Genomic DNA, 14,805 nt, shown 5'->3' with positions numbered 1-14,805 from the left:
CAGACTAGGTGTCTCTAGCACTGTGTCCAAGTGCACCTCTGCCAACTCAGAAAGGGTGCCTACTGGGGAATTAGGTTGCCAGTAAACAAGCAGAATGCCCAATCTTTCCTTAGTTCCCAATGTAACGAGCATACAGTCAATGCTAGCTATAGTTTGTATTGGGAGCCTGTGGAAGTCGAAGGACTCACAGAGGATAAACACCATTCCTCCTCCCCAGCCACTTGTGAGGGGCTGACAAAGGACTGCATAATTTGGTAGAATTCATTCAGACAAACACACCATGTCATTGTCTTCCAACCATGTCTCTTATGCAAGCAAGATCAGTTCCCTCTTCCTGTAACAACCCAGTGAAGAGTGCAGTTTTATGCTTCACCAGTCTGGCATTACATAGAGTTAGTGGCCACTGGCCAACTTTGATAAGCCCTACCCCCATATCCACCTCCTCTCATCTGCACTGGAATGGTGCATTCACATCCTGCTTCAGGTAAAGATCACCTCTAACCACCACAAAATACCTCACAGAGAGCCATGCCACAGTCCAGGCCCAAAGGTGTGAAGTATTGAAGTTAGTGTAGTCCAACAGATGGTGTTTCTGTAGCAGCTGTTCCAGGTCTCCAGGTACGTATTTCACAAAACTTATATTTGAAAAATTTTGTTGGTCTTTAAGGTGCTACTGGACTCAAATTTTGTTCTACCTCTTCTGTAGAAATTGCTGGGAGAAAGACTGACAACAATTTCATTTTATTCTAGGCTTTCAAACCCTTGGCCATGAGGATCAGATTGCTTTGTTAAAGGGTTCAGCTGTGGAAGCCATGTTCCTTCGGTCAGCTGAGATCTTCAACAGAAAACTCCCTATAGGGCATGCTGATCTCCTAGAAGAAAGAATTCGTAACAGTGGTAGGTGTTGTAGATGACTAGTAGAAGGAACAGCATTCATTCTTGAAATGCCAAGCAAAAATACTTGGTGCTCTTCTAAGTTTTTAGTAGCAAGCCAGTCAATCAGCCTTGAGTCCAAAGGTTATCAAGGAAATGTTTGATCATAAAAATATAGTCCTTGTGAATAAAACTATTTCATTATAACATATTATATTTGCTCAAGGATATATATAAATGAATTAGGGCAATGAAACCCGTTTCCATCACGTTATTCCAATAAAATCATCTCACCTACTTCAGTTATCACAAATGACGTAAAGCAATAGTACAAGGTTTACCACTCTGTGGTGGGTATATTGGATAGGGAAACCAGCTTCTGGGTAAAAAGGGTTTTGCAGGTCATAACACTTTTGGTAGAGGCATTCTTTATAGATTTGACTGCTTAGTCTTTTGGATTTCTACTTTAATGCTATATATAGATGATGGTGGTGGTTTCCATACATCCTTAAAGGGACGGCCCACTCACTGGATACTGGCAGCTTTTCCACTTCACTCCAGATGTCTCTGTTTTCAAAACAGTTGCAGGCTGTTTGGCTTCCATTCCCTTTTTGGGGACCACGGGAAAGTGCAGATCCAAAAAGGTGCTGAAAAAACAGAAGCCAAACAGCCAGTCACCCGCATTTGGTGAATGGGCCGTCTCTTTAAGGATGTGTGGAAACAGCCAATGAATCGTGGTCACTTCCACACGGTCCAATTTTGGGGGGTTTTCCCTGTCCCAAAGCTGCATCTTCCCAATCTGCTTCGAGAACTCACCTTCCATACGCATCATCCCTTATGCAGATGTCTTACATTCTTTGTTTTGAACGTTTCCTCTCCAGTGCATATGCTTAATTTTTCTGTTTCCTCCCAATTAGGCTAGCTTAGTAAAAACCTAAATGATGAGATTCTCATACATAGCAAAATGAAGGACTCAGACTGTTTAAAAACCTTAAGTTCCAAAGTATTCATAATGCAATTAATTATAATAAATCTATTAGTTCAGAAGTTGTATTGGAAGAATCCAGATCTTTGACCTACCCCACATAGATACACATCTCACAAGTTGAGGTAGGTTTATGTGAAGGTGACTGTCAAACTTATCGCCAGTCTTTGAAAAATGCAACTACAAAAGCTGCAAATAAAATGCCTAAAAAAATCACAGAGCTGTTCGTTCTTTTGTCACCAATCACAAAGCTGGCTGTGATACGCCTGCCATCTCTGGACATTTATGATCTCTCTTTTCCTATCCTATTTTGCATTAGAATTTTCGAGCATGACAAAGGAACCACATTGATCCATTGGTGATGACCTTTCAGCATTCATTCCTGTGCTGATGCCAAAGGGCTTTATTTATTAATGCAAAAAGATTGGCCAAATGGCTTGTGAGGTGCAATGCTATCTTGAATTCTTCTGCATAAACCGTCAGGAAAATTCTTTGTATAGATGTTTCTGTGTTAACACCAAGACTGTCATCAGTCCCAGCAGCTTTCTAATTATAGACTCCCCCTTATGTTGTTTTCACTACAACAGCTTCATTGTTTTCACTAGAATTCACAAAACAGAGGCTAGAGTATATTATGGGAAAGAAAAATATTTAATACTTCAACAATTTTATTCCTAGTTTCATTCTTTCACTACCTCTACAGAGTAAGTTTTTCCCCAAAGCCTTAGATTTCAGTAGCAAATGGAATTAATAAAATCTTTCAAATGCAGTAGTTTTCTCAAAACATTTACAAAACAAGTCTTTGGGGGGAACACATAGTTGTACAGAGACTGATGTTGTAGCAATTTTAAATTAAGTATTCTGATGAAAAGCTGACCTTTTGAAACATGTAGGGATCTATTGGAGGGGTTTCTAACCAAATGAGATCCCCCTACTTGTTGGTATCCTTTTGTGCTCAGGATGGATCTGAGATAAGCCCTGTGTTGGGCTGATAACGGCACATGGAGAGCCAAGTCATTGGCCACAAAACTCAAGAAGGCTTCCTTCAGAACTTTTTAATTACATTTTTTAAAAGTGACATCAAAGTTTCTAATGAATATTTCTGAATTGGGTTCGTGAAATAAACAATAATACGAGTAAGTAGTATGTCTATTTCTCAGTAAAACAAAAGCTTTTTACTGTTTGAGTTAATATCCACTGGCAGTTTCAGACCTATCCAGATGAAAGCTCTCCTCATCCATATTAACAACAGTCATGCTCATAAGTAATTAGTGCAAAACAGTCTCCCTCACAGCTGTTTTTCTTTTTCTTTTAATTTAAACATCTAGCTCTACTAAAGACTGTTTCTGAAAGTACATAAATTGAATACTTATTATGGAAGAAGGAAATTAAAATAGGATGCATAATAAATAGAAGTGATTAAGTTTCATTTGGGAAGACCAAAAAAATGCAATTTATAGCTCCCATAAGACTGAAGCTACAATTAACATAGAGACGGTTCTCTCATTGGGCTCAGTCATGAAGATCATATGTATTACCTGCTTTCTCAGTGCAGGTTTATCTGTGTAATCCCCATGAGCTTCCTTGAGGAAATTTTTTTTACAGGTGGAAGAACAAAGTTGTATATACTATTTTCTTTCTAGGAGGTGGAAAGAGTACTCAGCTGTGGAAAGAATCTTTTGGCCATCGTTTAATTAAGAGGCTGTATAAAATGAGAACAGTTTATAGCATTTAGTTTAATCCAGGTGTCTGATGACCTATACAAACCCAGAGTTAGAAGTTCCAGGATGGGCCGCTTGGCTAGGCTGCCAAGGATTAACCCAGGCAGAAATTCAAGCAATAAATCTAACAGAAGTCCAGAGGGTACAAAACATGGAATAGGAGGACTGATGGGAACAGGGGGGCAGAGTGGCCATTTCATTTTCAGAGAAAGTGCTTGGTAGGCCACTGGAACCAGGAAGAAGAACCAAAGCTCAGTAGCTTCGCCAGCACTGCAGGGACTACTTGGTTTATTTCTTTCTTTCATGCACACCACTTCTCCATGGACCTGCACCAGGCAGCTCATAAAGCAAACACTAAACAAGATCATTTTAAAATTACCAATAATAAGGGATAAACCCCTTGCATAAAAACCTGCAAGGCATATAAAGGCAGCACAAAACAACTTTCAGCATTTTGAAATTATATTCACAAAACAGTCCACAAGCTAGCAGTGGACCATAATCAACTTTTAAAAGATGGAAATTCCTCCCCACCCTCAGTCAAAAGCCTGTGTAAAAAAAGGGATGTTGGTGCTTATTTTCATTTTCATTTATTTATTTCATTTATACTCCACCTTTCTCCCCAATGGAGACCCAAAGTAGCTTACATCATTCTCCTCTCCTAGATTTAATCTTCACAACAACCCTGTTAGGTAGGTTAGACTGAGACTAGCCCAAGGTCAACCAACAAGTTTTCATGGCAGAGCGGCGATTCAAACCTGGGTCTCCTAGACTGACACACTAACCACTACCTCAAACTGACATCTAAAGGACAGTAAGCTAGGCACCAGGTGAGCCTCATCATGGGATTCCAAAAGTGAGGTGCCACCACTGAAAAAGGTGTGTCTTTGGTCACTGCCCACCCCACCACTACAGGCAGAGGCACAGAGAGAGTAAGAGAATCTTAACTGGTGGGATAGACAGTACAAGGGTTCAGACTTTGATAATGGTACCAGAAATGGGTGTTGGTACCGATAATGGTACCAGAAATGAGCCTCCTCCCAGCACAATAGTCAGCACGCTCAACCCAGTCACTTATTTCTGGAGAAACATATTTTATGGTTAATTTTATATATAACTGGAAAAGGTGTTCTTTAGTTCTACCCCTTTAACATTACTATTCCTGCTGTCGTTCTCAGTTTCTATTCTTTACTGGCTTCTACAAAGAACATGCAGCAATAGTGCATGGCTTATCTCAGTATCTCAAAGACATGTGGAAATTAACATTGTATGATGATACATGATTTTGTAAAGAAAAGACAAGCCCATACAAGATCAATCTAAAATGCTAATAGACCCTGAGAACTGGTTCTTTGGTCAAGGGAACTAGTAACTCAGTCATTTGAGACACTTTCTGCAACTCTTTTAGCCTTTCTTTTCCTCTTTACATACACAATATATGTGGCACAATGGTCAGATGAACCAGCCATCATGTGCACAAATTACGGGCTTATGCCTTATGAGCTGTGTGAAAAAAATCCCAGTTACTCCTATGCTAACAAGAGGTATTAGAAGATCTGCATAATTAATTAACGATATAATTCATGCAAGAAGTAGGAAATATCTGAAAAGTGGTTGTATGAATTGGATTTGCATTGCAATACATTCTATGACTTTGTAGGTTGTGTAGCAGGTTGTTATGAAACAAAATACTAAGCAGCAAATTGTACTAATATGGCATATGTATTTACTGTAGTAAAGCAGCAACAGACTTTGTTTGATAATATTTTGTATACTTTGTATATATTTTATTAAGATTTATTTTGTATTCTTCCTTGTATATGGGAGTCTCAAAGCTCTTCCATTTAGGATACTGCTCCAAGTCCATTAGTTTTAGTAATGTAGAAGCCAGAACACACAATGGGCCCTATAAAAGCCCTCTTACTGTCTTATAGTGTGACAGCAGCTACTTCTGATAATTGAATAATAGAATATTCTTGCAAATGGCTGTAAAAAGACCACCCCCTTTCAAACAAGGAATTGGGCAGTATTTTGATGTCAGAACCACATATTTTGAACACATGTTGATAGAATTTAATAGCCTTTATTGAGGTAAGATGAAAATAGCTGAAATAATGTAAACATTTACTGACTTTTATGGCTGGGATTTGCAGAACAGGCACTGAACTATTTTGTGTTAGATAGGAAAGTAGCCCCCTCTTGTGACTAAAAACAAGTATTGGCAATCAAAGTATTGAGGAGGAGGAGTAAGGGTGAAAACAGGCGGGTAGAGAAGATGAATAAAACACAGTTATGGAGCTGGGTTCTTTTTTTTTTCCTTAAAAGAAAAAGAATCCTCCTATTTGATCTTCTTTTGGTTTCAGGCTGTTGTTTTATGAGGGTGTTGAAACATGTTGAGTTTCTGTTATTTTGGATTGCAACATAATTCGAGTGTCTATGCTATTCTTTGTTTCCCATTAGAGGAAGATGATAACACTTTGCAGTATTTCACAGAAAATAGGGATGTGCTTATAACACCACATTCTCAAACCAAGCATAATTTTGTGAATCATGCCCCCTCTATTATTACACATTGCTGAATCCTGTGCCTCACCTTCATTTATGCTTTATTGCATTGCAGTGACCTGTCTTCTACTGATGTATAAGCAAAAAAGGTTGATGGCCATGTTGGTTAAAGACACAAGACCAAATCCAGATTTTGGGAGGGCCTGAGCAAGATGTCTTCTAGTGGCTTTCTCTCCTTCACTAAGTATGCCAGTGTGCCTCATCCGTCCTCCATTCCACATGTTTCCCCATAGATACACACATGCATTCACACATTGGCACAAACCCTACCTATCTCTCTGGGTATGTGAGGCAGGTCTCAAGAGAAAGTATCCATGCCAACAGCCTGACAGAGGGACACAACTGACCAGAAACTATTAGTCACCTTCTCCCACCAATAAATGTGGCGTTGCTACTGTGAGGCTGCAAAAGCTTCTGGGGCAATCTCCTATTTCCTAATTGGAGAAGGGCCTGAGTGAGGTAGTGACACTCTTATGTCAGTGTGGTCCCTTTTTTGCCTCCATATAGCCATGCTTTTAACAGGAAATGAAACATCATCCCAGAGGCCCATGAAACACAGCCCATTTCCTTGGAGGAAAATCACCTTGGAGGGAGCAAGGAACAACTTTTACATGAGTGAGCCAGTGCCACTGCTATTCTTAAGTGACCTGCCCCACTAGAAAATGAGATTGTCCTGACAGGCTTCAAATAGTTGGTGGGAGTGGCAGGACCACGCATCTCCTATGGGCAATGGGTCTTCTGCTAGGTCTGGGACTCCAGCAGGTGCCCATCTTACTGACCACTGACAGCAATCTTGTGAAGGTATACTAAGAAAAATAATCATCCTTCAATATGTTATCACTGGATGAAAATATCAGCAGCCACAATGTGTATCATGGCAGATTGCACGCTGCATGGTGCCTTAGAAAAATCTGCAGAAGGAGTTGCATGCGAGCATTATGCCAGGAGATTATGAGGGCAATGCATGGGGAGGGTGGAGTTTAGGAAGGATGTGACATCACTTCTGAGTGACACTAGAAATTTCCCCTAATCTCTGTGGTAAAGACTGTAGAGGCGTGGGGAAAATCCTAGAAAGTCACTATGGAGGCTACTTTCTAACCATTTTTTCTCTACTCTTGAATTTCTTGAAGGTGGGGAATTGATGCTGAGGACTGTGGTTTACCCAGCATGGGTGGTCTAATGTAGGGACACCAGGCCACTGCAAGGCAGCCTTGAGAGCTTTGTGGACGAGGCAAAGGGTGGACATGACTTTGAGCTACGTGTTTTCCAATAGAAAAATTCAAAATTTTGGGAAGTGCTAGAGAAAACCCCTTGTTTGAAATATTTTGTTTTTGAATGAGTGAGACACTTCTTAGGACAAGTTTTTATTCAGAATATATGGTATGAAGATATTTAAGTAACACAATCTTAATGATAAATCCTGTGTATGCAGTATATATAAAGTATTTTCAAGGATATATTTATTGCTTAAATATGACTAATTTGGGAAACAATGCTATAATGTATATGATGATGATACACTATTTTTATTTTATTTATGTAATTTATAGTCTACATTTCTCACCGAGACTGAGATTAGTACAATCAATATCAAGAACGTTTCAATAAACAATGCCATTGGGTAAATAAATGCAAGTGTACAAAGGCATAACGTTATCAAAAATCCAATACGGAGTTGAATAAATGCAGAGATAGAGCATCAGCAATTCTAGGACTGACATTAGACAACAGAACTACTCAGTAGGGTCATATTTAAAGCATCAGGTAATACATAGGAGCACGTACTTAAAGCAACAGATAGTACATAAGGCAACATAGTGGTGAAGTCTATGGTCCCTAACTCATTAGTGAAGCATCTCTTGGAGACCAACTCCCTATAATCAGTCCTTCTGTCTGAGTAAAAAGCCTTGAATAGTTCAGTGTTATATCCAACCATGCTGCTAGTTCTATTGCAACTGTATAATACCCTTTCTGTCCATATAACACTTATTTTTGTGTACTGCAAAATTTGAGCAATTTTCAATGTTTATTTTTCCCTAACTCTCAGATAGCAAAAACATGTTTGGAGCCAGTTTGGTGTAGTGGTTAAGAGCATGGGACTCTAATCTGGAGAGCCGGGTTTGATTCCTCACTCCTCCACTTGAAGCCAGCTGGCTGACCTTGGGCTACTCATGGCTCTCTGGAGCTCTCTCAGCCCCACCCACCTCACGGGGTGTTTTGTTGTGGGGATAATACTGACATACTTTGTAAACCGCTCTCAGTGGGCATTAAGTTGTCCTGAAGAGCGGTATATAAATCGAATGTTATTATTATGTTATTATGTGCTAAGGTATCACACTGTACAGCTGTTTACAGCTCTCTTTCTTTAGCACTGGGTATATTTGCAATTTTACTTATAGGAAACTAAGGCATTCATCATTTTAAATTTCATACTTATGCCAAACACTACAATTTTATATACTTATATATTACACATTTTATGAGGTCAAGTAGGATTGCCAGGTCTCCCAGAAGCCTGGGGGGGGGGCGGGACAGGGGCCTGGGGAGCAGGTAACTAGGGCATGTACCTTCTGCATGCACGTGAAACGTGTTCACTCCCTCATTCCCCTTTTGTGTCGGAAAATAACATCATTTTTTAGTACGACTGGGGAGCTGCAGGTTGTGCTAAAGCCAGATTAGTTAAAAAGTGCTTCCAAACAGGCAATTTTTAATGAATTGGACCTCACTGCTACCTGTAGCTCCCCAGTTGTGCTGGAAAATGATGTCAGTTTCCAGCATAACACATGCCTTGCCGCCCCTGCCAGCCAGGTTAGTGGGGCCAGGGAGAGTCAGGTGGGAGTGGGGGATTCCCTGCCCTGGGCTGGTAAGCCTAGGTCAACACACTAAAATAAGTTTAGGCTTGAAACGAAAGTAAGCATTGCATACGTTTCAATTTTCCCAAAAAAATTTATTGGAAAAAAAATCCCTTCCCTCATGACTTCAACATTTCTGAAGAATACATTTCTAAGCTCAGGCATGACTTTTTCAGTATTGGGGCCAGACCCATTTCTTGTACAGATTTGTACAGGTTTTAAAAACAACACTGTTGACATCCAGCTTTGGCATCACAGATCAAAATGGCATGTTTGAATTTTAAAAGCATTCATCTTCTAAAGAAATCTGAAAGCTTAGCAGAAACAGCTGTTCAGTAGTTTATTAGCCAACTTCATCTGATTATGTTGACTTAAATCACAGTGGAAAATCAGCAGCTTTTGTCATAGTTCATCCTAAGAGAACAATATACTAATATGCAGCAAATAGATGCTTAGCATACCTGCCTTTTTCTGCCATTTCTCAAAAGGTTCTACACACACTAAAACTTGTTGAAGAACTGCATGTAAGTGGTTGGAATTTGAAAGTAATGTTATTACTTTCATATTAATAATATAACATATTAATGTTACATTATGAGCTGATATTCTGAGGAGGAGAGACTATAGGGAGCTTAAAGAAGCAGGCTGATTTACTAGAGCACAACTCGTACCCTTGCCTCAGGGTCCAGCTCCAGCTCTAGTAATGGCTCCCTGCTTCTGCACCAACTCTTGTTCCCCACCTGCAGTAGCACAGGATTATGCCCTTGTGAGCAAATGGCCAAAGGTTCACCTAGAACCACTGCCACCTAGAGGCATCTGGAACATGTGCATGCAAAGCATTGGTGAGAAGAAGAAAAATCCCCCCCAAAAGGCGGTGCAGGAATATGCGCGTGCACACATGCACACACTGCTTTCAAGGTAAACAAAGACAACTCTAGGCACCACACAACAGGACCCAGCCAGCACCACACATGGGCTGAACCCAGTGGTTGGCAATGCACAACTGAGCCATAGGTTTCCTGGGGAGAGGTTGCCAGGTAGAGTGAGGGAGGGAAAGCTAAGATATGGGGTGGAGGTCAGATAAAGGGAAATGGTGGGTGTGAATGAGAGTAGGAAGAGGAAAGCGGCGGAGGCTATTGGGGCTTTCAGGAAAGGGAAAGAGGAAATAGTGTGGGAGGGGAAAATGAGATGGCCCCCAAAAGTCCTTGTGGGTCCCCAACTTCTAATTTTATAAACCTCTGTAAAGTCCTTTGTCACTTTTAAAAAAAACCAAAACCTAAACTACTCAAGTATTTTAGTATTTTCTCCAGGCAATCCAAAAACATTACCTTAATTACAATATGCCTCCTGTGTCCACTTAATATTCTTTTCACTACAGGGTTCTCTTAAATTAGGTAATTTTAAATATAATGGTTTGGATCCTAAGTACTGTGCAACTGGTTATGTGTTTCTGAAACAGCTTTTCACACTGGATAACTGAGGGCAATTTGTGAAGACCTTTACAATATGGAAGGGGTTGTTATTTTCAAAGGAAGATACACACACATTTGGGTGTGCCTAAAATAGCTCTCTAGATTCTAGCTTTTGATACTAAAATTTGTATCTTTCAATTTATTGACCCACAAAGCAGCCAACAAAAAATAAATTAAAATTAACAATCCTCATAACAATTACACTTTAAATGAAAACAATTAAAAAATCAATATTAACAGAAATCATCAGCACAAGTTCAACTTATAACTAAGAGCGCTCAATGAGACCGAAAAGTTCTCCTTCACTTGGCATCTGAAAATCAACAATGATAGAGCAAGAAAAGCCTCCCAAAGCATGGAGTTCCACAGTTAATAGTTACTTTACCTTTGCTTATTGTTAGACTGTGGGCATTTATTGTTAGACCTGTGGGCATTTATTTAAAATACAGATCTATATTTAGGAGGGTATTATTTGGTGTTTATATGGAATTAAAGAAAAAAATGTAGTCCAATTTTTTAATATATTAAGAGCTGAGGAAGAGTAAGTATTCATCAATATGATCCATTTACAGAATTCTGTAAATAATTGTGATATCCACTCTGTTCACTCACTTGACTAGTGAGATACTTACATTTTTCATGTTTTATTTAAATACTTCTCAATATTTTGCAACAGGTATCTCAGATGAATATATAACTCCCATGTTCAATTTCTATAAAAGTGTTGGGGAACTGAAGATGAGACAAGAAGAATATGCTTTACTCACAGCAATAGTTATCTTATCTCCAGGTAATTTCAGTTTCTCAATTAATTACTATAAAATAATGTGGCAGGAAGAAAACAAAACATGATATAAATGACTGGGTAAAAAAGTATGGCCAAAACAAGTGACCACCAATCAGAAAAATGTCTATACCTCTCTGCATATGAATGACTGAAGACACAGATGACCAGTATATGGGGCAAGTTATTGGAAAAACTGCTAATACAGTTTGGTGTAGTGATTAAGAAACTACACCAGTTTGTTGTAGTGGTTAAGAGCAGCGGGACTCTAATCTGGAGAAGCGGGTTTGATTCGCCATTCTTCCACTTTCTATAACAGTAAGAAACAGTACAATTCTACTCAGTGTTACCTTAGTCCACTGATGTCAATAGGCCTAGGTGTAACTCTTCTTAGGACAGGACTGTACATGTTTCATTGTTTTCAGTAAAACCTATTTAGAAACTAAATGTTGCTTCCCACATTACATGACAGCAGGTTTTTATAGATACATACACTGATCATGCAATTCTGTACAAGGGAATAATGTAGCTCACATAGGCTCATCTGGAGTTGGATTGTTTGTTTGTTTCAATTTCTATTCCGCCCTCTCTGCACAGGCAGGCTCAGGGCGGATTACACTCTATAAAACATTTCAATAAAGCTTACCGTATAACAATTTAAAGTTTAGATGGTGGATGCTTCTAGTAGGGAGGGACTCGTTCTCATCTATTCGGCCGGTGGGGGCCCAGCACAGCCTCAACCATATGCCTGGCGGAACAGCTCCGTCTTACAGGCCCACAGGAAGGATAACAAATTCTGCTGGGCCATGGTCTCATTAAACAGAGCGTTCCACCAGGTTGGAGCCAGGACCGAAAAGGCCCTGGCTCTGGTCGAGGCCAGGCGGGCCTCCCTGGGGCCAGGGACCATTAATAGTTGTTTGCTCTGAGCTTCTCCTCCTGTACATTTAAAGTAACATTCATTACTTTTTCCTTTTCTCTGAAATACAAAACTAGACCGGCAATACATACAGGACAGAGAATCCGTGGAAAGGCTTCAAGAGCCGCTGCTTGAAGTTCTGCAGAAATTCTGCAAACTTTATCACACAGACAATCCTCAACATTTCGCATGTCTCCTGGGACGTCTTACAGAACTGCGGACTTTTAACCACCACCATGCAGATATGCTGATGTCTTGGAGAGTTAATGACCATAAGTTTACACCTCTTCTTTGTGAAATATGGGATGTTCAGTGAGAAGAACGGATTTAACAGTCATTCTAGGCACATTTATCTGGCATAAGTGGGACTTACTTCGATGTAAATGTGTTTAGGATCTTTATTTTATATATATACATATATATTTAAACCACCAAAAAGCATTCATAGTAAATTTTCTTTATTGGAGTTTACAAAGACTATGCAATGCCATTTTCATATCAACATTGTTCGTTATTTGCCAAACATTATGTAAGACTTTCACACGGGAACCTGAGCCTCTTGGAACAAAAAAGGTATCTTTCCTGCATGCCTGAGGTATACTGTTATTCATTCTGATTGTATCTCTCTGTCTTCCTTTGAAAATCATGAGATTTCCATGTTTGCTATTCCAAATGTTTCATTAACAGACAATGTTGTAGTCACTGTAAGGATTTAGTAAAAATGAGTCAATGCCTAAACATGTTTTTCTTTGTTTAATCATGACAGAAATGGCAATTTGTAATACTAAATGCTGTTTTATTTTGTTGGGGGGTGGGGTTGCTTTCCAGAGGTTAGGAGGTGAAAGCTACTAACACCATTCCAAACAGACTTACTTGAAAATGAATTCTAGTGTTGCCAACAGAGAGCTTGTTTCTGAGGTCCTAATCACATTACAAATTATTTACGTCTTCCACATGTCCTCTACAAATCCTGTATGAGCCCAATTTGAACCCAATTTGGATCAGGAAGGAGCAGGGCCTTAAGCCTTCTCCTCCTCAGTTTTCCTGGCCAGAAACGGTTGTGAGGAGCAGATGGTTGCCCTAATGGAGAACTTTACATGCTCTTGAGAGTTCCAAGCAAGGAATTCCCAGAGTACACATGTCAACATGAGCCATGGCAGACACAAGGACTTTGAACAGCTTCAAGCTGTATTTATCATTCATTTTACAGCTTGTTTCTATCTTTTGGAGGAGGGGTTGAGATTGCTGAAAGTAGGGCCTCTTCTTGTATTCCATTTTTTCTCTATATATACTTCACTAGTGAGAATGATGACATAATCTGATACATTGCACATTTCAAACAAACCTCCTATGAACCTGTATTACATTGATTGTTTAAAATGGGTAGAGGAATAAACACAAGATAGACAAGTAAAAATGCTTCGGAGACAGCTGATGTTTGCTGACATGCGAATGTACATGTATCTGCTGTAGCAATTTACACATAAAAGCCACCATTTCATGTGTAATGTTCATGTGGATGAACACATCTTATTTCCCAGCTCTATACATACAGTAGTCCCATGCATATATGTCATATATACATACAAAAGTTGAAATATTGGACAGTGGCCACAGGTAAAACATTTACCCCAAAGGCATTCCCTCACACTCACACACATCACATATATATGTAATGTTTAATGCTATTGATTGGTGGTCTGGACAGATATGCCACAGGTGTGTTAATGGTGCACATGAACACAGCTGTAAATAATTCATATAGCGAGTGGCCTTGCTGCTGCCACGCATACTTTGATAGCTTCCAGATTAGACTGTTGTTTTGCACTCTACATGGGGCTCTTTGAAGATGCTTTAGAAATTATGGTTGATCTAGAATGTGATGCCCAGTGCGTTGACTGGTATCTGTTACTTCATGTGTAATACCTGAATTGAAACCTTTGCCTCCATTTCCAGGTAATCTCCTGATGCCGGTTTTGAGCAACAAAGCCCTAAACAATGTTTCATAAAGGAGCCTGAAGGACTACCTGTCCCCCATAGCATCCCATCTTTGTGTTGTTGATCACCTGAAATGCTGCTTCCTGTCCTAGCTTCATCAGAGAGATCAGCTGTTACAGAAGCAGCATCCTTGCCACTGGTCCCCTGCACTCCAGTACCTGGCTTTTCATTCCCCGTTAAAAAAAAAAAAATCTATTGTGGAGGCTAAACATTAACGTTGTGGCTGTATATATATATATATATATATATATATATATATCCACTTTGGCTGCCTTTGGAAATGGAAATGGTGAGGTACACCTTTTAAAACAAATTTTAAAAAATAAACCTGACGGGACAAGCTTAGGACACTTAGGAAGGGCAGGCCTCGTGTCTGTTTTGGTCCTGGGAAAATTTCCTCATACCTAAGTAAAGCAGCCTTTGTGCCATGACGCGCTTTTATATGTTCGGGTTTTGCCTGGAAGTCATTCTCCGAAGCGTATGAGGAAAGATCACGCGCGCACATCGCCACCCACTCCCCTGGCTTCAGAACGGGCTTGCCAGCCGGAGGCGAACATCGCGCAGACATGCGCTTCTGTTCCCACTCCCAAATGCCTCCAGCCCACTCCGGCCTTGGGCAGGAATCTGTCAGCAGCCTAC

At 39.9% G+C, this 14,805-nt stretch overlaps 1 protein-coding gene across 4 annotated transcripts in view; it reads left to right on the top strand.

Moving 5' to 3' along the window:
- Positions 1-12,894, top strand: part of NR1H4 (nuclear receptor subfamily 1 group H member 4) — a 56,577-nt gene extending 43,683 nt beyond the window's left edge. For all 4 annotated transcript variants that reach the window (XM_054988295.1, XM_054988297.1, XM_054988296.1 and 1 more), the window contains 3 exons: positions 751-897; positions 11,145-11,258; positions 12,246-12,894. In XM_054988295.1, coding sequence (XP_054844270.1) covers positions 751-897; positions 11,145-11,258; positions 12,246-12,484 — 500 coding nt within the window. In that variant the 3' untranslated portion in view covers positions 12,485-12,894. The remainder of the gene's footprint in view (positions 1-750; positions 898-11,144; positions 11,259-12,245) is intronic.
- Positions 12,895-14,805: the final 1,911 nt, after the last annotated feature.

The sequence above is a fragment of the Eublepharis macularius genome, chromosome 9, assembly GCF_028583425.1.
Source record: "Eublepharis macularius isolate TG4126 chromosome 9, MPM_Emac_v1.0, whole genome shotgun sequence".
Taxonomy (NCBI): Eukaryota; Metazoa; Chordata; class Lepidosauria; order Squamata; family Eublepharidae; genus Eublepharis; species Eublepharis macularius.
Note: the sequence above shows the minus strand (reverse complement) of the source record. Positions and strands in the feature narration are given on the sequence as shown.